Source organism: Impatiens glandulifera, chromosome 5 (assembly GCF_907164915.1).
Source record: "Impatiens glandulifera chromosome 5, dImpGla2.1, whole genome shotgun sequence".
Lineage (NCBI taxonomy): Eukaryota > Viridiplantae > Streptophyta > Magnoliopsida > Ericales > Balsaminaceae > Impatiens > Impatiens glandulifera.
The window spans coordinates 39,639,283-39,665,028 of record NC_061866.1 but is presented as its reverse complement, the minus strand read 5'-3'; the positions used below and the strand labels follow the sequence as shown (position 1 = coordinate 39,665,028).

The 25,746-nt window shown below is 28.2% G+C and overlaps 5 protein-coding genes across 5 annotated transcripts; 2 read left to right on the top strand and 3 right to left on the bottom strand.

Annotated features, from left to right (window-relative positions):
* Positions 1-734: 734 nt before the first annotated feature.
* Positions 735-1,667, bottom strand: LOC124939323 (GATA zinc finger domain-containing protein 15-like). The gene is made up of 3 exons (XM_047479807.1): positions 1,650-1,667; positions 1,480-1,549; positions 735-1,387 (listed from the first exon to the last, which is right to left on the bottom strand). Exons 1-3 carry the CDS (start codon positions 1,665-1,667, stop codon positions 735-737), a joined length of 741 nt encoding a protein of 246 aa, XP_047335763.1.
* Positions 1,668-5,356: 3,689 nt separating this feature from the next.
* LOC124939960 (protein BRICK 1) lies at positions 5,357-6,065 on the top strand. The gene is made up of 2 exons (XM_047480427.1): positions 5,357-5,605; positions 5,753-6,065. Exons 1-2 carry the CDS (start codon positions 5,473-5,475, stop codon positions 5,875-5,877), a joined length of 258 nt encoding a protein of 85 aa, XP_047336383.1. The 5' UTR covers positions 5,357-5,472; the 3' UTR covers positions 5,878-6,065.
* A 2,585-nt stretch (positions 6,066-8,650) lies between these two features.
* LOC124937534 (cysteine-rich and transmembrane domain-containing protein WIH2-like) lies at positions 8,651-9,340 on the bottom strand. The gene is made up of 3 exons (XM_047477809.1): positions 9,198-9,340; positions 8,988-9,087; positions 8,651-8,875 (listed from the first exon to the last, which is right to left on the bottom strand). Exons 1-3 carry the CDS (start codon positions 9,241-9,243, stop codon positions 8,791-8,793), a joined length of 231 nt encoding a protein of 76 aa, XP_047333765.1. The 5' UTR covers positions 9,244-9,340; the 3' UTR covers positions 8,651-8,790.
* A 10,401-nt stretch (positions 9,341-19,741) lies between these two features.
* On the top strand, positions 19,742-20,573 carry LOC124939322 (protein MIZU-KUSSEI 1-like). The gene has a single exon (XM_047479806.1). It carries the CDS (start codon positions 19,742-19,744, stop codon positions 20,537-20,539), a length of 798 nt encoding a protein of 265 aa, XP_047335762.1. The 3' UTR covers positions 20,540-20,573.
* Positions 20,574-23,318: 2,745 nt separating this feature from the next.
* LOC124939321 lies at positions 23,319-24,583 on the bottom strand. Its single transcript, XM_047479805.1, has 2 exons — positions 24,396-24,583; positions 23,319-23,630 (listed from the first exon to the last, which is right to left on the bottom strand). Exons 1-2 carry the CDS (start codon positions 24,411-24,413, stop codon positions 23,319-23,321), a joined length of 330 nt encoding a protein of 109 aa, XP_047335761.1. The 5' UTR covers positions 24,414-24,583.
* Between the last annotated feature and the right edge of the window lie 1,163 nt (positions 24,584-25,746).

Below are 25,746 nucleotides of genomic sequence, written 5' to 3'. Positions count from 1 at the left end.
TCTTTTCTACCCTGGGGGGAATGATGCGGTGCGAGTCGAAGAGGCGTTTATGCGAAAGTTGCAGCATCCGAAAATATCTCGCAAGTGTCAGATTTCGACGATTGCCTAGTGTTTTTCGGGCGGAAACGTTTAGGGGCTCAAAATCGCATTTTTATTAGTTTCGGGTGTTTTTTTGCAATTTATTAAAAGTTGTTTATTTCTTTTGCAAGCTAGGGTTTGAGTATTTAAAAGAATCTTAAAACACTTTGTTAGTGGAAGATTATTAATCAGAAAACGAGGTTTCCTCAATATCTATCAACTTTCGGTATTCGTAAGAATCAACGAATCTTGATAAAGGTTCATCCTAGCCACGCACGCTGCATCAAATATACATATAATATCCTTTCTTAAAGCCACCCCTTGATTTGTAGAAAAAGTTAATGTATGAAATTCATAATAAAGTAATACCACATACAATTTGCAATAATTATAACTAAAATTAAAATAGAATTGACAAATCTAAATTATCATAAAATTGTAAAATAAAATATTAAACATAAAAAATCAAAATTAGCTTATGAAATTATAAATAGAATAAATCTGCATAAAAATCAAAATTAACTTAAATCCATAAAAACAAATAAATCCCAAAAGTAATATAGCATCAAAATTCAAAACTAAACATAATATTCAAAATTAACTTATCATCCTTACAAAAAAATAAACCCCAAAATAACATAGATATGAAACGAATCTCACATAATAAAGCAACCATCTTGGTCCCCATTGTTGTTGTTGTTCCCATTGTTGTTGTTGTACCCATTGTTGTTATTATAATTACCAAAATCCATGTTATTATTGGGCTGTATGATATCAGATAGATATCCAGAACCCATGTTATTGGCGGGTTGTATGATATCAGATAGATATCCAGAACCCATGTTATTGGTGGGTGGCATATCATTTGATTGATATCCATATTGATATCCAGAACCCATATTATTTGTGGGTGGCATATCATTCAATTGATATCCAGAACCCATGTTATTGGTGGGTTGCATAGATCCAGATCCATAATCATAATTTGGTCCGGTCGGATACTCTATTTGGAGTGGTGGATAATAATTAGGTTGAGGCTGAGACTCAAATATTGGTGGAAAGTAATTGGAGGGATATTGAGGTTGAGGTGGGTAATAATCAGTGTTTCTATATTCACTAGGAGAAGAAGATCCATCAGAAGCATGACCAGAATTCGGTTTAGAGTTGAGCGGCCTCAATTTAGTGTAATTAACTACTTTTCCCTTTATTTTCATAGTCTTGGAAATATATTCCTTCAATTCCTTTGGTTTCATTGTCGTAGTTACCCGTATAGAACCATCATTTCCCAAAATATCTGTATCGGATATCTCTACAAAATCATCCAAAAATAAAATATTGTTAATCATTCTTATTAAATTCATACAAATATGAAAAAGAGAAACAAATAAATGATGAAGTTACCTTGGACTAATAATAATCTTGATTGAAACTCTGAATCGCATCTCCAAGCATCTTTAAGTTTAAAAACAACCTTTTTTTTATGATAAATTAAAATGAATTCAAGTAAAATAAATATTGAATAGAAAATAATCTTAGTAAAAAAAATTTGTAAATATTGATAGTTATCTTACCTGATATGTAGAAGGCATTGCTAAAACCACAAATTAGAATAACAAGGATGATAGACAATTAAAAAAAAAACATGTATATTTATAACATAGAAAGACATTATTTTATATGGAATGTGCAATATTTTGAAATAAGGAATTATATATATTTATTTTAAAATTTTATAATTATTTTTTAAAATAAAATTTTTGTAAATATTTTAGATTGTCCAACTTTTAAATTATTTTATTAGGTTCTATATATAAAATTTTATATTAATATTCTATGATAAACAAATTAAAAATCTAATTTGTCTTTTTCATATATTAAAATATATGATATTATTTAACTATTTATTATCTATATAGAATATACATATTATAGTTTTAATAATCAAATTTATAAATACTTTCAAATATATATTTTTTTATAGTAATATGATAATTTTATTTAAGTCAACCTTTATAAAGATTTATATCTATTTGAATTTTCAATTCTTATCTATAAATGTAAAAGTTGAATAAAATAATTATAGGGCATAAATTAAAATAAATTTTAGATTCAGTTAATTATTATTATTATTATTAAAATAGAGTTTATTTTATATTTTCAAAGGTAAAATATTTTTTTGTTAACCTCAATATCAATTATAATATTACTTTTTTTTTAAGTAATATGTACACAAATAAATTCATAACATCCTTCCTTAATTTTTTATAAATATTCTATAAAATAACATTAACAACTAATTGTTTATTTGGAGAAGTAGACAATTAAATTTTAGATCTAATTATATTTGATATTAAAACGTGGTTAAATAGAGGTAGATTATATTTAGAATTTTATTTTACTTCTAAAATTAAAGTATATTATTTACAATAAATTTACACATATAATATCTTTTCTTAAAATTTACAATTCAAAAAACATAAATATTATATTATATATATAATAATAATATATATTATATTATATATATATATATAATTCCAATTTTGTGGTAGAATTGGATCTAATTCTGATTTTATTTTATTTATAGAATTTAACATCATTCTCTATATTAGTTTTTTCTTGATTGATATTAAAATGTTCATTATGAAAATTCGGTTAATTAGTTAGTGGAATTGAATTTAATTTGAATTATAATTTCAATTTCATCAACGAATTTTTATTATTAAAAAAAATTAAAAAATTATAATTCATAATTTTATATTTAAAAAATATATAATAAAAATAATTTAAATATATATTATATATATTATTAAAATATTAATTTAATACAACCTATTATAATATCTCAAGTGTCATGAATTTAATTTTAGGTTCAATTCTCATTAAAAAAAAATTATATATTAATTTGACTGGTTAGCTTACTAAATTCAAAAAAAATATTGGCACAACATGTTTATTCATAAATTTTACGACAAAATATCAATGCAAAATATAATTTCAAAATTAAAAATAAATATAAATATATATATATATATATTACACATTTTAACTTCTTAAATTAAAAAAATATTGTAAATATAAAATAATAATATATTTTTGTTCTTGAAAAATATAATAAAATATATATATATTAAAAATTATAATTTCAATCTTAAAAATATTAGAATTTAGAATGTTAAAATAATAATATTGAAATTTTAATTCTAATTCTTAAACAATTTTTACCTTATAAATAAAATTATACACATAATCCCTATTTCAATTCAATTAAATAAATTTTTATTCTAATTTTAATTTCACTAAATAATTAGACTTATGTAATTTTGAGATAGAAAGAGAAAATTCTTGTGAAAACTTGGCTTCCAAGATCTCAACTTTGGAAAAGGTTGAAACCTAGTTCAATTAATCTTATAGAGGAAGTTTTCGTCATGGTTAGTTGTCCCTCCAGCTCTAGTCATGGCGGAAAAAAAATATATTATAATTGATATTGAGGTTAAAAAAAAAAGTGGGAAAATTATATTAAATTGTTAAGAGAATTAGCAAATTTTTACAAAATTGGAAAATGAAGTCGATGATGAACATTAAGAGAAATGCTTGATATGAATTCTCGATTCTCCCAGTGAACGTCGGGATTGCATTTCTCTTAATGTTGACTTCCTTTTCCAGTTCGGTAAAGATTTGCTAATTCTCCTAACAATTTAATATAATTTTCCCACTTTTTTTTTAACCTCAATATCAATTATAATATATATTTTATTTTAAGGTATTATGTACACAAATTGGCAAAAGGTTCTGAATTAGTTTGTACCGGTCTGATTGGGCCAAGAACAATAGAGTCAGTAGTAACTGTCTTTTCTAATAAATTTATAACATCATTCCTTAATTATTTATAAATATTCTTTCAAATAACATTAAGAACTAAGGCCCTGTTCTCTTTGGATGTTTTAAAAAACTTAAATTAAATCAATTTTTTAATCAATCATTTCTCAACAATTACATTACTCATTTCATTAATAAAAATATTAAAATATCCTCTAATTTAAATTATTATTTTATATTTTATTTATATATATCAATACTCTTTAAGTATTTTTACCAAAAATAATTATTATCTTCTCAAAATCATCACCCATCAATCAATTTTTCTCTCTCTTAATTTTTTTTAAATTGACAAGGCCTAATAGTTTATTTGGAGAAATTGACAATTAAATTTTATGTCTAATTATATTTGACATTAAAACGTGATTAAATAGAAATAGATTATATTTAAAATTTTATTTTACTTTTAAAATTAAAGTATATTACCTATAATAAATTTACACATATAATATCCTTTCTTATAATTCACAATTAAAAAAAAATAATTATATTATATTATATTATATATATTATATTATATTATATAAATAAATAAATATATATATATATTCCAATTATGGGATAATTGGATTCTGATTTTATTTTATTTTTCTGATTTAACAACTTTCTCTATATTGGTTTTTTCTTGATTGGTATAGAAAAGTTTATGGTGAAAATTCTCTTAATTAGTTGGTGGAATTGAATTTCATTTGAATTATAATTTCAGTTTCATCAATAATTTTTATTATTAAAAAACTTATAAAATTCAAATTTTTATGTTTAAGAGATATATAATAAAAATAATTTAAATATATATTATCGATATTATTAAAATATTAATTTAATATAACCTATTGAGATATGGTATTATGAATTTTATTGTAAGTTATTCTCATTATTATTATAATTATTATATATATATATATATATAAATTCGACTCGTTAACTTAAGTTCGTTAACTTAAGTTAGTAAATTTAAAAAATAAAAATATTGACATAAAATGTTTCATTAATTTTAAAAACAAAATATTGATTCAAAATATAACTTTATAAATTAAAAAAAAATATATATATATATATATATATATATATATATATATATATAATATATATTAGACATTTGAACTTTTTAGATTAAAAAAAAAAATTATTCAAAATATTAATTATGTTGTAAATATAAAATAATAAGATTTTTTGTTCAAGAAAAATATATATATATTAAAAAATTATAATTTCAATCTTAAAAATAATAGAATTTAGAATGTTAAAATAATAATATTAAAATTTTAATTCTTATTCTTAAAGTTTCTTATCTTAGAAATAAAATTATACACTTAATTTTAATTCTAATTTCAATTTCACTAAATAATTGTATGAGATACATAATTTTGAATTAAATAATGTTTAGGGACTTATGAAGTAATTTTGAGATAGAGAGAAAGAGAAAGTTCATGTGAAAACTTGGCTTCCAAGATCTCAACTTTGGAAAAGGTTGAAACCGCTGGTTCAATCATCCCTTCTAAGGAAGTTCTCGCCATGGCTAGAGCTGGAGGGATAACCAACGCAGTGAACGTCGGGATTGCGGTTCAAGCAGACTGGGAGAATCGAGAGTTCATATCAAGCATTTCTCTTAATGTTCGTCGTCTCTTCGACTTCCTTGTCCAATTCGGTAAGATTTGCTAATTCACTTAACAATTTGATCCTAAATTCGGATTCCACAAATGGGTTATGACCTAGATTTGTCCTGTTTAGTATATTGCACTAATAATCACTTGATATGCTTCTTAATGTAAACTTGACCTATTTTTCATTTCAGAATCTACAACTAAGAGTAAATTGGCATCATTGAATGAGAAACTTGATTTGTTAGAACGCCGTTTGGAAATGCTTGAAGTTCAAGTGGGAACTGCAGCTTCTAACCCGTCTCTATTCAATTCATGATGGTTTGTGTGTACACTTTTGTTCCATATTGGTTATCAGATATCTATGTAAACAAATTTTTATTTGTTTTTTTCAATGACAATCACTTGTTTTTGAATCAACTGTACTACTCTGTTGTGCATTTAGAAACATGAAACTTGACTGTTATCCATCTTTAAATATATTGGTATGTCTCATTATGTGCAAAAGCATTGTCTATAGTTACTACAAACTTGTTAAATGCTGCTTGTAAACTACTTAATAGTTTAGTTTATCACACGCGAATGGGAAAACCATTAGCTGGAAAGGTAACTGTAATGACTGGTCTCAATTTGATATCGTGAACACAAAAAGAACCATGAACTGTCTAAACATGTCAAAGTCTTGATATATCTTCAAAAGTAATGATAAAACACTTAATAAGTAATTGAATCATGGAATCCCTAATCTGAATACTTAGCCATGAATGATTTCTTGACTTGTATTGTATGTAGCAAACATGATCCACACCTCTTCTTTGAAAATATATTTCCTGGCTCTACATGTTCAGCTCTTGATAGTTTTCTAATAGAATCTTTCATCATGTGTTCAACTAAATATCAAAACTTCTATCATTTATTTGCTAAATTGCAAGCATGTTCTTTAAATTAATGGTTAGAACAAAGTGTAGTACAATAGGAATACTGGTTCCCCCATTTGGAAGCACTTTTTGAATATGTTTTTAGATCCAAATTCAATACAAAAACGTTTAGAAACTAAACTTTACCATACACAGATTCAATATTCACTTTTGTTTATAGATCTGGATCGAGATACAAATACAGATTAAAAAAGTGTTACCAAATGGGGTTTTATTTATGCTAATTCACATTTTTTTCTGTATTTTTCAAGTTTATCCTTGATAATTTTCTGTTGTTATCACTGGCTGTGGCTCATTGTTTTTAATTTGTACCATTGTACCATTTGTAATTAATTTGTACCATTGTTTTTAATCTGAGAAGGCATTAATAATTAGAGAAGCCACCTCAATAGCATTGTTCTCGGTGGCTGTAAGTTTTGTTTGTTCAAATAGACTTTGTACTTGTGTAATTATCAATATAGTCAAGTTGTGAATCTTGTGATGTTCCTAGTTGTCTTGTGGACTATATGAGGTTGTGAATGAGATATAGTAATGTTAACAGAACTGCACCAAAAAAACATGATTTATATTATTGTCTTATGCCATGAATGAATTTTGGTTTTGGTTTTGGTTTTGGTTTTGGTTTTGGTTTTGGTTTTGGTTTTGGTTTTGGTTTTGGTTTTGGTTTTGGTTTTGGTTTTGGTTTTGGTTTTGGTTTTGGTTTTGGCAAGGAAGTGACTGAATATGTTGTGGTGTTTATTATTTCAATGAAACAACACTAAGTATCTCGAGTCTTGACTAATTGTTGAATATTTCATGGTTCTTGACCGACTAATTGTTGAATACATTTGTTTGATTTTCTCATCCAGAATTGGATCCAGGTCATACTAAAGAAAATGCAAACTATATAATTGTTTTATGTCATTATAATTCAATTGGCATTTTTAGGTGCTTTTTAATAGAGTCGGTCATATCCCCCTGTTCTAGTTTAGCGGCAACAAAAAGTTAATATCTCCGGCCTCTATGAGGTCCTAGATTTGAGCCCGTCAGTTGACAAGTTTTGTTCCTTTAGTTAATTGACAAATTTTATCCTCATTTGTGATGTATCATACTACTCGATTTAAATCAATTTGCTCATTTATTTGTAAAGGAGGAGGTAGAAGTATAGTTGTCAATAGCTCCCGTAGCGTTAGCTATAGCGGATAGCCCGTCCCGCCTAGAACAGTCATCTTTGACTGGGCTCAAAGCACAATCAATGGGAAGTGGTGGACAAATACCGATAAGCAATCGAAATATCCTTTCCTTTTTTGTCCCATTTTCTGATTTGAATAGAAAAGAAAGAATGAAATATCAATAAAAAAAGATGGCTTGGAAGATGTATCACGAAAATAGGTAGAAGATTTTGCTAAAACCAACTCAGCTAGTTATAGGCTACGCATTTTCAAATAGCTCCGCTTCTGTTGATATAGCTCATATAACGTTGAAAATTATGTCCTTTCTTTTTTTTCCTATTATTATTTTTCTCTCTAACCTTTTCCTATTATTTTCTTTACTTTATTATAATTCTTTTTCCTCATTTCTTTCCTTATTATTTTTTCTCTCTTTGTCTTTTTTTTTTCCTCCTCTTTCTTCTTTTCTCTTCTTCCCTCTATATTAAATGAACCAAATGATGACAACTAATAATTGATAAGGATATTAAATGAAGAACGTGACTTTGTTCATGATAGTGATGATTTGATTTGACAAGATGTAGTCGATATTGTTGGAGTGGATGAAGCTCCTTATACATTGATGCAATCAAATACAAATTCATCACTTTTAAGAAGCTCGAAGGCAAACACTTAAGTCTTGGAGGAAAAGATTAATAAGAACATCTAGATGAAGAAGATGAAGGCAACCATTCGATGTTTTTTACTTTTAACATTTACATATTTTTTACGCTTTATTTTCAAATATCATTCACTACGCTATTCGCTTTACGCTATAACTATGAGCAGCTATTGAACACTATACGCTATTGACAACTATGAGGAGAAGATGAGTTTGGAGAAAATATGTACGAATATTTATAGAAACAAGTTACTCGAACTAGGAATATAAAGATCAAACTCGAGGTCGAACTCGATTCCTGATGTCGATCAAACTACTTTGTGTATTTTATGTTTGCTTCTATTATAAATAGTAAATACAATTTTTGCTTCTAGTATAAATAGTAAATACAAGATAAGAAAGAAGAGATAATATATATATATATATAAGAATCTTAAACACATACAATTATTTTTATTAAACAAACATAGACAAATAATAAAAGGTTAATTAGCCGATGAAGAAGAGTATTGATGGGTCGCAGCAACACTCATCAATGAGACAGCAGCAACATAAAGCAGCAAGACTGCACTAACATCAAAATCAAATAAATTATTAATATTAATCTGGATTTTTTTGTATATATATATATATATATGGATCATCAAGAACATAGCAGAAATGATTCTAGTTAAGTTTATACCATCCTTCAAGGAAACCGGGCTCGGACCTCCTAGGCGGAGGAGGAACATATTGGTATTGATATGGAGGTGGTGCCATTACTGGTGGACCTTGATAATATCCTTTTTCATTTACAATATTAAGATTGAGAAGAAGAAGAAATGATTATATTAATTTGTTGAAATTGATTGATTATTGATTCATAAGAAAGATATATAGTAATACTAATTACCTTGAGCAGGGTAAGGATATGCATATTTTGGAGGTTCATTCATCATCTCAGCAGCAGCCTCTTCTTCTAATTAGAGATATATTGGGGGAGAAGAAGAAGAAACAATAGTCACTAATAAATAATAATCTTTCTTTCACCAGTAGAGTGGAGCTTAACAGTTGAACTTACTCCCAAACTATTTATATTAAAAAAAAATAAAAATACTATGATATTGAAAAATTATAATATTTTTATTTTTAATTAAAATAACTCTTACGATTGAGTTATCATAAGTTAATAACATATATAATTAATCAAATTTATTAATTTAATATATTATTAATTATTTAATCTACTAAATAACTAATTTTTATTTACTTAATTTAAAAATAAAATTATTTGAAAAAGAAAAACACATCAAACAAGCTCTATTTGAGTGGGGTTGTTATTTTGATGAAATTATTGGAGTGGTTGGAACTTGTTTCTTAAAATAGAACCCTCCTTTTCTCTTAGATATGACAATAATTTTTTTTTTTAGAGTAACGGTAGAATGAGGGAAAAATCATAAGAAAGTATAGGGAAATAATGTATTATTTTTTTGAGTAGTTTGAAAATCTAAAAATTCTTTCTTTTATTAAATTTTCAAACCATGTAATGACACATTATTTTTATAAATTTTCTTGTCATTTTTTCTCGCTCACTATCATTATTTTTTTTTTTATTAATATAAAAATTATAATAAAATAATTTATATATCTCTTACATACGACTTTTGTTTGGGGAGAAAAAAACAATCATTGTTAATGAATTTTATGGGTAATGATTAATTTTGATAAAAAAAACTTAAAATGTATTAATATATAAAAATAAAATAAAAAATAATAATTTTAAATAAAAAGTATTTTAGTATTTTAGTTAATAAAATTAATAATTTAATTATTAAAATATAATTAATTAAAAAATTAAATTATTTTAAAACTCAAACTCCACCATCAATGAATATGAGAAATACATTTTATCACGTACTTCATGCACTTCAGTTTTGAAGATTCTAGTAGTTACAGTTATATTTTTTAAAGAAAATTTATAATAAAACTGTATAAACATTTTTTTAATGTTATATATATATATATATATAATATTAAAATTTTATATTATTATAAATAAATTTAAAACTCTTATAAAATATAAAAATAAAATAAAATAAAAATATGAATGATATTATATATTTAATTGTGTTTATTAGTTTTCGAAGTAAAGTTGGAACGAAATTACGGATAATTACTAGTCAAACTTTGAAAATTTGAATTGTAAACTGGAAAAATTAAAATTTTCATTCATGTTCCTATATGATTTTAATATTTAATTTATTTAAAAAATTATATTTTTGAGATTAACATACTTATAATTGTAATTATTTTTAAAAATGGTGAAAAATAAAAAGTAAATATAAAAGATGTGATTAATTAGATAAAAATTATTTAAATAAGATAAAGAAAATTAATTATTTTTTTTCTACTAAACATTTGTTATTTTAAATTATAATTAAATAAAATTTGTAATAAATAAGAATGAAAATATTTTTCATTTATAATATATATATATATATATATATATATATATATATATATATATATATATATATATATATATATATATATATATATATAACGTTGTTGGATCATTGAAAATTTAATCATTTACACAAATTGAAAAATAGAGTTTAAAATATATAATAAATATATTATTTTTAAAAATAAATATATTTAAATTTATAATATAAAATATTTAATTGATTAAAAGATATATATAACGGTGATGTAAGTTATTTTGTATATTATAAGTTGGAGCTTATGAAAACTCATATAATAGCTAATTAACTAATGTCCTAAAGTCCTCAATATAATGGGTTAAAGTTATTTAGAAATTAGTAGTTTATTTGATCTAATTTATTCCTTAACATCATAAAAAACAATTAGGCATGTTTGATTCTACAACTTATTTATTGAAATTTATTTGCTTCACTACATAAGCTTTAGAGCATCTTATTTATTAGCCAAACAGTTCCCTACACGGTTCTTGAGCGGAGAGATGGAACCCACATTTCACTAATTTGTCAAGAAGAGCATTCATTACTAATTTGTCGCTCTTGACTTTATTATGGCTAACTTTGACTAATTTTATTCGCTGTCGGATTGGAAAGCAAATCAAGATATTCATTTATTTGTAGGACATTTCCAATTTTATTTAATATTGGAATATGAATTATTTATTAGATTATTAAAATATTTTTATATTAAAATTAAAAGAGATATTTGTTATAAACAGACCAGACAAAAATAAAAGAGAGTAAAAATTCTTATTGCTTATTCATATCCGTATATTATAATATTTCATATATATGTCCGGTTTATATGATTTGAAAAGTCATATATAATGAGATCTATTTATTATAGCATTTATAATACTCTTTATTGGATGTCATTTGTATACTTTCTTATTAAAAATTTTACCAGAAAATTCAGTGGGATAAAACAATGGTGGAGAAATAGAGTGCAGTACATAAACTCTTTCTTTTATTACATCAAGTGACTCTTAAGTCTCCGCATGCCAATTTTATATAGGAGCTTTTTCAAAGTTAGTAGAAGACAATACTTTTGTAAATAAATCTTCTAGATTATCTGATAAACGAATTTGATGAATATTAATATCACCTTTTTCTAGAGATTTAATGAGTGATTTTTTTTGGTGATATGTGTTACGTTCTATTGTTTTTAATATATCCTCCCTTTAATTGTGCAATACAAGTAACATTATCCTTATATAAATTTGTTGGAGAATTCTTATTTACGGATGACTCTCGAATGTGATAAATAATTGATCTCAATTATACACATTCTCGACTTGCCTCGTGAATAACGATGATCTCGAAATGATTTTAAGATGCGGCGGTAATTAATTGTTTCCCAGATCTCCAAGATATAGTTGTACCACCATATGTGAATAAGTAACTCGTTTGAGACCTACCATTATGAGGATCAGATAAATATCTTGCAATCAATTCAGTTTCACACACATATGGATAATATAATCTCATGTCCATAGTTCCTCGAAGGTACCGAAAAATATGCTTCACTCCATTCCAATGTCTCCTTATCGGTGAAGAACTATATATCGCTAATAAATTTACTGCAAATAATATATCAGGTCTAGTATGACTAGCTAGATACATTTGTGCTCCAATATCATTAAGCTATGGTACTTCATTACCGATTAGTTTTTCATCACTCTTATGAGGTCGAAATGAATATTTATTTACATCAAGCGATTTCAAGATCATTGGACTACTCAAGGAATGCGTTTTATCCATAAAGAATATTTTCAGTACTTTTGATGTATAAGTAGATTGATGAACACACATTATATTCTCTAAATGCTCAACTTGCAAAACAAGACATAACTTTATTTTCCTAAGATCTTTCATCTCAAATTCTTTCTTAAGATAATTAACTGTTTTAGATAGTTAATTTGTAGTTCCAATAATATTAAGTTCGTCCACATAAATTGCAATTATTACAAATTGTGATTCAGATCTTTTAATAAACACACATGAACATATTGGGTCATTTTGAAATCAATTCTTTAACAAATATTCATTGAGACATTTATACCACATACGTCTAGATTGTTTCAATCCATATAGAGATCGACATAATTTAACTGAGTAAAGGTATCGACGATCTGAATTACATGCTTCTGACATTTTAAATCCTTCAGAGAGTTTCATGTATATGGTGTTATCAAGAGAGCCATAATATGTCGTAACAACATTCATCAATCTCACCTACAATTTCTCGTGTATTGATAATCTTATCAATTATCAAATATCTAAATGTTGTTGCATCTATCATAAGAGAATATGTCTCCTCATAATCAATACTAGGTCTCTACGAGAATACCTGGGCAACAAGTTGTGCCTTATATATATGACATTTTCATTTTTCTCATTTCTTTTTCTTATAAATACACATTTATTACCGATTGGTTTAATATCTTAAGGGGTACGGACGATAGGTCCAAAAACATTATTTTGCGAGTGATTTTAATTCATCTTCAATCTCATCTTTTTCAGTTTGGCCAATCATTTCTCCGTCTACATTCTTCTACAGACTTTGGCTCAAGATCCTCGTCTTCATTAACAATATTGCATGCTATAGCATATGCAAAATTTTCATCGACGTCGATTTCATCTTTTTCTAGTCAAAATATAGTTTATAGAGATCTCTTCATTTTTAGGTACCTGTGATTCCTCCAAAATTATTTTTTCAATGACTATATATTCTTCTGGAGTAATTGTTTCCTCAATTTGAGCCTTTACTTATTTTTTTGAGGATTTTTATCTTTAGAACTGATTGGTCTACCACGCTTCACCTTCATTTTAGGCTCGTTAGTAGTAATGGGTTGTCCTTCAGGGACATCAATCCTAATTGGAGCATTTGTAGTTGGAATATAAGACTTCTTAACCTTTTTAGGGCCAGTAAATGAATCTATCAATTGATTTTCTAAATTTTGCAAGTAAATGATTTTTTGAACTTCAAGTTCAGATGACTTTGTTCGAGGATCATAATGAGCTAATGATAGCTCACGCCAGATTATTTCCTTTTCCAACTGCTTATTTTTCCCTTTTAATGTTGGAAATATGATTTCATCGAAATGATAGTCGGAAAACAATGTTGTGAATAAGTCACCCATCAATGGCTTGGAAATATTTAATTATAGACGGTGATTCATATCCAACATATATCTCCAATCTTATTTGAGGTCCCATCTTTGTGTGTTGTGGTGGAGCAATTGACACATATACCTCACATCCAAAAATTCTTAGATGGAAATATTTGATTCCTGACCATAAACCATTTCTAAAGGGGATACTTCATTATAATGTGTAGTTCTGCTACGATTTAATGATGCAGCGTGTAAAATAAGCATGTCCCCAAGCTTGTATCGGAAGTTTCATTTTCATAATAAGGTCATTTTGTGTGTGAACATGTGTTATTGGATGTTCAACACTTATCCCAATTGACATACAATACTTATTAAAATCTTGGGATGTAAAATTTTCCAATATTATCAAGATGAAAGATTTAATTAAATAGTCTGGGGAAGTGAGCTTGTAATTTGATAATTTGTGCAAGCAATTTTGCAAACGCTTGATTACGAGTTGATAATAAACACACATGTGACCATCTTGTTGATGCGTCAATTAATACCATAAAATATTTGAATGGTCCACATGGTGGATGAATAAGCCTACATATATCACCTTATATTCTTACAAGAAGTTTCAAGGGTTCAACCCTAATTTTAGATGGCGATGGCCTTATATTATTAAATTCCCTTGTGAACAAGCAACACAAAAAAAATCATTGGGTTGAAATTTTTTTTGATTTTTCGGTGAATGCCAACATGAATAATTAATTATTTTTCGCATCATAATAACTTCAAGATTTTCCAATCTATCATGCCATGTAATAAAATTATTTTGATCGAAAAACTTTTAATTTGTAACGACATGTCTTCCTCAACACTTATGTTAGTGAGATATAATCCAGAGGAAACTGTGGGTAATTTTTTTAAGAAACATTTTTTTAATACCCGAGATAATACTTTTGATAGATAAATATCCTTTATTGTTTTCATTTGAAGCCTCCGTGTGATATCCATTTCTACGGATATCTTTAAAACTCAATATGTTTATTTCAGACTTGGACGAATACAACACATTATCACTAAAAATGTTTGTTCCTCTGGATAATATAATATTTGTTCTTCTGGAGCCTTCATTAATTTTTGAACTACCCGAAATTGTATTCACGTATGTCTCCTTCATCACCAAAATAGTAAAAAAAAATCTTGCTTTTTAAAATGGTATGGGTTGAGGCACTGTTTACGAGACAAATACAATTTTCATTCATCGAGTATTGTTTCCAGGAACATGCATTTTCTTTATTAAATAAAAATAATATATTAAGAATTAATAATGAACAAACAATAATAATACAAACGCCACATCAAACTAAATATAGGCTTCATGGTTATAAAATTTATTTTCTAAAATTTTATTAAACTTTATAGAGAAAACACAAATATCAAATGACATTGTTCTTATTTTCATGCTCGACAAGAAAGTTGGCTACATCCAATCGGGATAAATCATTGAGACCAAAAGTCGAGTTGGTCTCAATGGTCCATTTTCCTTTTAACGATGATTGATAAAGATCGATAAAATGTTTTGGCGTACTACATGTACGTGATCATTGACCTTTCATGTCGCAACGATAGCATATGTTTTTCACGGTCTTATTGATTTGGTTCTTTTTGTCATTATATTTCTCTTTGTTGTGGATATAGTGTCGACCACCACCACCACGCCCACGACCATTTCTGCGGGCACGACCTGAAAAATGACCGTGGCCACGACCACAATGTCGTCCTCTATAATTATATGATGACACATTCACTTCAAGGAACGTGGTTGATCCAGTTTGTTGGGTCAAATTATTTTGATTAAATTAATTAAGAGAATAAGTTTATTCTATACCAACTTTATTTTGATGATATATGATTAAAAACTTAAGTGTGATATATGTCCGTGTGGGTAAGGTGCGATACCTCGTTCTTCTTTTCTCGACATTGTGTTGAGTAATGTCCCATCTCGTTGCATTTAAAACACCAAATGTGACTTTTGTCTCGAGGAGCTCCTCGACCACCCGAATCACCTTCTTTCTAAGACAGTGCTCATCGGCTCCTCTCCCTTGGCCTTTACCCCGGGTTCTACCTCCTCGACCACGGGTCCCACAATCTGTGAAATCCCTTTTTCACTAGTTCAACGAGTTTTTCTCATCCTTTTTCAACCGTGTTTTCCACTCCTCCTGAGTGAGTAGCATTTGTCCTTCGTTTCCTCCAACGTTGGTGTTTTTCTTCCAAATGTTGGCCTAGAGATAGAATCACTCACAAGACTTTGAGAAATTTTCTATAAAAAATTTAATATCTTAAAAATATAAAGAAAGGTAGGGAGATAAATTTTATTACTTTTTCATTGAGTCACATCATTTCCTCACACATTCTATTTTCTCTTTCTAATCATTTCTCATTTTGTAATCTCTCATTAATAAAAAATAAATAAATAATTTGATATTTGAAATATTAGAGACTAAATTTTGGAATGTCTCTCCCTATAATTTAGTATATTTTTTTAACTTTGTGAGACACAATTTATATTTTTGCATGGGCCTCTAATTCACGGGGCGACCCGGGAATAGATAGGCCAGTCTGAGTCCGAACTTGAACATGGTCTTACGACGCGGGTCGTGGGTACAAGCATGGCCCGCGGGTCGACGAGCAGATTGGTCATGGGCACATGTTGGAAAGTCACTCAGGAAAGCTCCCCAAGGAATATGGAGAAATACGAAATTTGGCATTGGGCATTGACTTTTTTTTAATTCCGTTCCTCCAAAGGCTAGCTAAAACACAACTTACGTGGATGGTGTAGCGTCTAAAATCTTAAGAAAATATAGTTGGTTCCAAATTTATTTATTTTAATTTTAAAATTGAAATGATTAATTTTTAAATGTCTATAATATTTAATAATATTTTTTTATCTTTAACCAAATTTTAAGTTTATAACCCCAATTTATTCAAATAACTTAAATCAAATTACCTTTAAAATTTTATTATACTTCAAATATTTTTTTTCATATGAGTAATTTATGACATAAACTCTAATCTAACAATATTATAGATTAATCCTTGTTTCCATTCTTTTTTATTCTTGTATTAAATTATATAAATTATTCTTACTTACTTTATATAAAAAAGAAAATAAAAAAATCATATTTTTTTTTATAGAAATAATATATTGTATATATAATATTTTAACTATTCTAGAGGACAATACACTATGCCTCGTTCACCTAGAATGAATAGTGTGGCTAAAAGACGTAATCGTACTCTTAAGGACATGGTAAAAAGTATGATTAGTTGTTCGACTTTACCAGAATCCATATGTGGAGGGACACTAAAGACTACAGCCTACATTTTAAATAGAGTGTCAACTAAAGCAGTCGCTAAAACACATTATGAGTTTTGGACTAGTCGTAAACTTAGTTTAAGGCATTTTCATGTTTTGGGATGTCCTAGTGAGGTAAAGCCTTATAGGTTGAACGAAAGAAAATTTGATCACAAAATAGTCAGTTTATTTTATTGGGTACTCTGAACGGTCAAGGGAATACAAATTTTATGATCCCATATCAATCAATTTTCTCTTTGTGTCCCTATCAATAGAGAGATAAAACTAATTTGACATATTCATTAATTGTAAGATCCATTCCATTTCTAAAAGAAGAGAAGATTAGAGAATCTTTCAATTCTAAAGAAAGAGAAGATGGTGTAGGCACGCTGCTCCTGTTGGAAGTAGTTTTATAACCTCGGGACGTTAACATTCGAGGAAGCAGTTGGAAGGTTGAAGGCCTTCGAGGAGCGCACGCACAAGAAGAGCACTAGCGTTGGAAGAAAAGAAGGACAAGTGCTACTCACTTAGGAGGAGTGGGAGGCATAGTTGAAAAAGGATGAGGAAAACTTGTTGAACCAATAGAAAAAAGATTACACAAATAGTGAGACCCGTGGTCGGGGAGGTAGAACCCGGGGCAGAGGCCAAAGGAGAGGAGGTTGAGGAGCACTATCTTGGAAAGAAAATGAAGGTGATTCGGATGGTCGAGGAGCTCCTTGAGACAAAAGTCACATTCGGTGTTTTAATTGCAACGGGTGGGATATTACTCAACACAATGTCGAGCAAAGAAGAACGAGATAACACACATTAGAGGAGATTCTACTAATTAATGTTGTCATGCTGAATGAAATGAAGCTGACTCTAGAAATTCAAGAAGCTAAGAACGATGGGACATCAAGAGATGATTGGTTCTTGGACAATGGCGCCAACAATCACGACTGACGATAAAAGAAGTTCATTGAACTAGATGAGACAGTCACCAAAAAGGTGAAGTTCGGAGACGGTTCCATAGTACAAATTTATGGAAAATGTTCTATCATGTTTGAATGAAAAAAACTCCCTTCAGAAGCCAATGGTCGTCATTTTTGCATTCGAACATGATAAAACCTTTTGTACAAATTTGTATTGTGGAACCGTCTCCGAACTTTACTTTCCCGGTGACTACCTCGTGTAGTTCAAAGAACTTCTCTTTATTGCCAGTCATGTGATTGATGGCGTCGTTGTCCAAGAACCAAGTATCTCTTGATGTAACGTCGTTCTTAGCTTCTCGAATTTCTAAAGTCAATTTCATTTCCTTTAGTATGACAACATTAATAGGCGGAATCTCCTCCAAGATTACTATAAACAATGTTGATTCGACATTGTCCGCGTGGGTAAGGTGTGTTACCTCGCTCTTCTTTGCTAGACATTGTGTTGAGCAATGTCCCATCTCGTTGCATTTAAAACACCGAATATGACTTTTGTCTTGAGGAGCTCCTCGACCACCCGAATCACCTTCTTTCTAAGACAGTGCTCCTCGGCCTCCTCTACCTTGGCCTTTACCCCGGGTTCTACCTCCTCGATCATGGGTCCCACAATTTGTGAAATCCTTTTTTACTCGTTCAACTAGTTTTTCTCATCCATTTTCAACCGTGTTTTCCACTCCTCCTGAGTGAGTAGCACTTGTCCTTCGCTTCGTTTCTTCCAACGTTGGTGTTTTTCTTCCAAATGTTGGCCTAGAAATAGAATCAATTACAATAGTTACTCTCTCTTATTTTCTTTTTATTGAAAGCAACGTACATTTTATTTATACTTTAAAAAAAACTCTTAATTTTCTAATTTAATGAAATTTATTACAAATACTATATTTTCCTCATTATTGCAAATTTTACATTTTCCTCATTATTGCATATTTTCCGTTTCCCATATTATTGCAAATCTTCCAATTTTTGTAACCGTTAAGAGTAATGAAACCACTCCCGCTAATAATAGTTTAATTTATCGTCGATAAATTATGATTTAATTTAGATAAATTAATATATTATTTAAAGCTTACAATTTTTTTCATAAGTGAGGAATAAGGTTACATTAGAGGCATAATATTAACTATTCTTTTATTTTATTTTGCTATATAGTTTTTTTTTTTAAATCTATGTAACTTATAATGATTTATTTTAAAACAATAAGTTCAATTGATTAACAAAACAAAATAATATGCACAAAAGTAACGGTGGTAAAAGAAAAGGAGATTATGAAGTTTGTATAGCCACAAAAGACCGGATCAAACGACACTAAAAAAACCATTTGTATTCTATTTAGTACAAAGTATTTTGTTTTCTATTTGCTATTCTTTAATTTGGAGATAAATTTCAAACTTGTGATCAAATTAACAACCATCTTCTCAATCTCTCTTCTCCAACAATGTTAGGGGTTGTCATTTGCATCTAATTAATATCTCCCTTTCATTTTATCCTTCATAAAAAAGAAAAGGAAATCCAGGCTATGAGGGGGCCTCGCGATGGAGGAGCCAACGATCCCAATTAGCTCGTTGTCCTCCGAACACGACTCATCGCCCCCTTCATCATCATCATCGACGTCATCATCGCCATTGTCATCATCGCCATTGCCATTGTCATTGTCATCGCACACAAGCCAACCTCGGTCTCTTGTTCAACCTTCGAACAAGAATAAACACAAACCGGCAAAAGTCTTTCGCGTTTTTCGCTCCATGTTCCGATCATTCCCTATCATAACACCAACCATGTGCAAGATGCCCTCCCATTCAACCAACATGTTTCTAGACGGAAAGGTTACCCACTCCGGATACCAAACCACAGGAACTCTATTTGGTCATCGAAAAGGACGTATTAGCTTATCAATACAAGAAAATCCTAGAACACTCCCAACCCTAGTTGTCGAATTAGCCATGCAAACCAACGTGTTGCAAAAGGAGATGAGTTTGGGAATGGTGAGGATCGCATTGGAATGCGAGAAACGGTTGGAAAAGGGTAAGAAGATCAAACTTTTACAAGAGCCCGTTTGGACTATGTTTTGCAATGGAAAGAAAACCGGGTATGCGTCAAGGAGGGAGGCTAGCGAAGAGGATCTTCGTATTATGGAGCTTTTGAAGGCGGTTTCAATGGGCGCCGGAGTTCTTCCTGGGAAATCGGGTGAGGATGGACAAGAAATGGAAATGGCGTACATAAGGGCGCATTTCGAGCATGCCATTGGATCCAAGAATTCAGAGACGTTTTATATGATGAGCCCCGGAGGAAACAATGGACCTGAGTTGAGTATTTTCTTTGTAAGGATATGATTGTTTTTTGTTTGTTCATATGGATTTTTTGTGAGTTATAACTATATATAACATGATCTTTTTTGAGGGGATTGATTAATTGAGTTAGTATATACATTTATCCATGTTGATTAATTAGCTTTGTTAATCAGGTAGACTAAAATTACAAGAGCTATGATATTTAGATACTATTTTTTCTTGACTAATATAATAACATTAATTGCTTGAAAAGAACATGATCCATTCTTTTCCAGCTCTTATTAGTTAATTGGTCAAGTATATTTTGTTTGTGATTCAAAACGGGTGAATATTCCCTGTCTTCTGGAGAGGTTTAGAGTTCAAGTCGGTCCAAGTTTAAACCTGATTAAATGATTAAGTGTGCTTAACCGGCCTAATATTCCTCTCTAGAAGAAACTAGAACTCGAAAATTTGTAACCAGAAGAAAATGATGAGAGAATGACTGAACCTAAAAACATTAAAACTAGAAAAAATTGAATAATACAATAACCTTGCAAACGCACCACACGTCTTCATATTTCTTTAGGAAACAATATTATTAACACCAAGTCCCTTATATATAGGGAATATCTATCAAGAATTATAATGTTATTCAAACCATATTACAATAATTAGTATATAGGACAAATACGAAAATAATTTAGGTAAGAAAATATGGAATTGAAAGCTTCAGAGTTTTGACAATGAAATGCTCAAAACAAAACTCATCAAGCTTTGACACAACAGTTAAAGTAGCTGAAGATGCTTCTTCTTGCCTGCCAACAATTAAGGAACCAAATGACATATAAACGCTTTCAAATAATCCACAATATGCAACCAACATTTGTATGCTTTTATCAAGATTAATCAAATATATATATATATATATATAACAAATTTATTCAAGTTTCAAAAAAAAATATTATAAAATATCCAAGTTTCCTACTGGTCACATCTTTAATTAAGCTTATTTAGATTATTTTGAAAGAAAACGAATACAAACTAAAAGAATTCATTTTGAATTTTAACTTTGACAAAATAAATGAGATCGTACAAAAATATGTATAACATAGGAAGTTATAGAACATGTGAGTTTCGTTTTATTTTAAATTAGTCTTACCACTTATGTTATTTGCTACCTTACAAATAAAAAATATTTTATCTAATTAAAATAAATATCTTGTATTTATTCAAATTTATAAGAATATGTATGTTTCTATCACTCTTACAAGTACTAGACCTAGTTTGAATATTTTGAGATTCCCAAAACTATATATAGAATATCTCACTAAAAATTGGGGTAATATTGAGTTTCAGAGCCATTACAAATTAATAAATACCCTATCCACTAAAATAAAATAAAATAAAATAAAAAACAAATGTCTATTTATAAGTGTCTCAATCAAAATCGACAACTAAGCCAAACAAGTCTTTATCTATAAAATTAAATAAATTATCAATTGCATGTGCATTTCTTATATAGTTTGCCTGTGGCACAGGCAAATCAACATCCTCCACATCCAAGTGGCATCTATTTATTATTTTCTAAAAAAGGCATAACTTTGTGTATTAATAAATGAAAGATGTAAACAACACTTATAAAGTATAAAATGCACGAAAAAAGTAAATAAAGAGGAAAATACTTAACTTGTTAAATAGCCCAAAAAATCTGAAAATAGTATTTTACATCTAATTTCAATTCTACTTTAAGCTTAAAATTCTCTACTTTGGCTGTCTCTATCCTTGTGTGAATCAATGTGGCTTATTTGTTTGTTAATGTAGTTATTATCCTTAATTTATTAATTTTCAATTAACAAAATATAAAATAGGTATTTTAATCAGGGTCATAATAACAACACTAAAAGAGTTGACACTTTATATATTTGCTTGTGATTGCTAAATTTAGATATTTTATTTTTTTTGGTATAAGGATGTGTTTATTTATTCCTGTTAGTTAGGTGTAAGATCAAAATATAAGTTTGATAGTGACAATTTATAGTTCCTTAAGCATTACCATTAACTACTGATCTTCTATATATATATGTAATTATTTGGAAATTAACACTTTTATCTTTATTTATGTATCTAATTATGACCTAAATACATAATTAACCTTTGAAAACTAATTAGTAAGTTGTCAAATTTATCTTATAAAAATTAATATTTCGAAAGAATGATAGTGGGTTAACATTCAAACTAATTAATGTGAATTATAACCCAATTCAAATTGAAAAATACCCCCATTAGTCAAATATAGGGTTTTGATATAATAGAAAATTAATATATTGTGATTGAATGTAGCTATTTCTTATTCTAAATAATTTTGTACTTAGAAATATATTAATTAAAGTAATTGAATATAACGGTGAATTGTCAGGATAGTTCTACTTAATTAAAAATAAAAAGTAAAATTATGATTGATCAATAAACTTGATAAAAAAAATGTTTGAAATTGTAATTATTTTATTATTTTGTTTGGTTAATTACAAAATTTATAGGATAAATTCAATTAGTTTATAGGGTCATTAATCTTAACTAAAACATTAATGACCCAAGAGAAGGACATAATAAATACCCCATTTATCATCCTAAATAGACATTAAGTAACTACCACCTGCTGGCTGCTACTATCCTAGTTCATTAATAATATTTAATGGGTGTCTTTAAGCCTAAGGTAATAAATTGGCTGGCTCCACAGGTGTTGGCTAACTCAATAATTTGTCCTCTCAAAGTTGATTAATCCAGAACTAAGTGAATTCTTCTTTTCATTTGATTTATTATGAATACTAACAGTTTAAGATTTTCAATCATCAATTAAGAGCTTTCTGTTGATGGGTTCAGGGGAACTTACAGTTGAAGTGTGATTTTGATGTGTGTGAAAATGGTGAGGAGCATCAACAACAGCATTAACTGTAGAAGAAGGCCTGTTAGAGGAAGATGAAGAGGAAGAAACAAGCTCTTCTTCATTTCCAAGGCTGGCTCTTGATGCATCTCTCTTGTTCAGTTTCCTCATTTCCCTGATTTTGGAGAAATCCATTGAATAATCAGGAACTTCTCCCTTTTGATCCCAGTCACCAAACTGTGGAACTGATAGCCATGGCGCAGAACCATTCTTCTGTCAACAACAACAACATCAGCAATCATAAGAAGATCTTGAATTAATTACTATTTGACTCATTCTCAATGAAGAATTATAACTAGCTAGCCACAAATAAATTAACTGGATATATCTCTCTCTATAACAATCTATACACGCAAACAAAAGTCAAATACATGTGTTCTTCATCATCATCATCATGCCGGCAATACGCATTTCATATTTTGAAAATTCATTGGTCAAATATCAACCATAGAAAAGTGTAATACTCCAATTTCAACATTCTGCCGTCCAGTCAACAAATGATAACAACAATTTTCTCATTGCATATCTTTGGTTTTACAATTATACTTCTTATTAGCTAAGCTATACAATCTTTTGCATATGAACATCAGTAGCAGAAAATTAATTAGAAGATTGCTAACGATAACGATAGACAATCTGATTCTTAGCTTGATTTTAAAATGACGAAACTCAATATCACAAACTAAGACAAAAAAATGACTAGAACTATAAGGAAGTGCAAAAACAATTAACGAAAATCTACTCGAATCATGACAGAGAACGCATAGATTCAACTGGAAATTGAAGAAAATCAAGTAGAATTACAGATCCATCACAAAACTGATCAATAATATGACAAAGAAGTAAAGCTAGCTAGCTAGCAATAGTGTATACATCCAGAGTTCATCCATCAATCGCGCTAAACTTAAACAAATACAGACGATTCTTACATCATACCGACATGTGTATAGAGAGAAAGAGAGAGAAAGAGAGGTTCACCTCCTTGCGGTCTTCCATGAGATGAGATTACCAGAGGAAAGCGTCGTGATCCGTGTATGAGCAGATTCAGCACTAGCTGCTCTGTGTTGTTGATTTGGAATAGAGAGAGAAAGAGTAGCAACGGAGAGGGTGGGAAAGGAAGCGCGTAAGATTCTGTTATAGGGTGGTTCGTTGGTTATAACTATCACTGTCAGATACAACAACTGAATTTGTTGGTGTTGAGAATTGAAAACCGTATCTGATTGCACAGCGCCACAGCCTTAATAGTGTGTTGACATATTTAACGAGAAGGGAAAAAAATAGTGTTGCCACGTGTCTGGACTATAATTTAACTATTCTTTTATTATTAACACTTTGAATTATTTTATTTTCCGCGAATATCCAATTTGGCATATATATCATTTATTAATAATTTAGGACGTTGGTTTACTTTTAATATTAGTTTGATATTTTCTCAAATATATATATATATACGATCGAGATAGGAAATTTGAAAGAGGGAACGAGGAAGGAATGATGTAATGTAATTTGATTAGTAAAAAAATAACAAAATTTTTCTATATTTTCTCTCTCCTCACTTTTTATCATTTTTCCAAACTGATGTAGTGACACATTATTACTTCCCTTATTTCCTCATATATATATATATATATTTAAATTTATGTTTTATTATTATAATAATTTTATATTAATATATAAATAAACGAAAGATAATTAATAAAATGATTAGAAATAGAAAAAATAGATGAGAGGGTGAATAAAATGATTAAAATATATAGAATAGACGAAAAGAATAAATAAAATGATTAAAAAAATATTAAATAGATTAAAAAAATGAATAACATGATTAGAAAAAAGTTAAATATATAAATGAATAAAAAAAATTATTTAAAAGTGATGAGAAAAAAAAAGTTGAAGAAGAATATAAAGAGAAAATTTAGTTTAAAAGATTTAATTATAATTTTTAAACTTCGTCTCTATCTTACTTTATTATCATACATTAATTAAACTTAAATAAAAATTTAAAAAATATATATTTTTTTTCAAATAAATTTTTGTGGATAAAATTCTCAAATAAATAAAATCAAACAATATGTTCGAGTAGACAATAATAACATGGGTCCATTCCACAACCACCACATTCTTTTCTGTTCTTATTCACTTTATATCCACAGTTACATTTACTTTATTAACATGTTTATATTTTTAATTCTAAACTCATTAATTACACTTTTTACCATCTAAACTCAATTACTTCATTTTATAAATATAAAATATATAATTAAATAATTTTAATAAAATTTAAATATTATATATTAATATAAATATATTATATAAATATTAATAACAC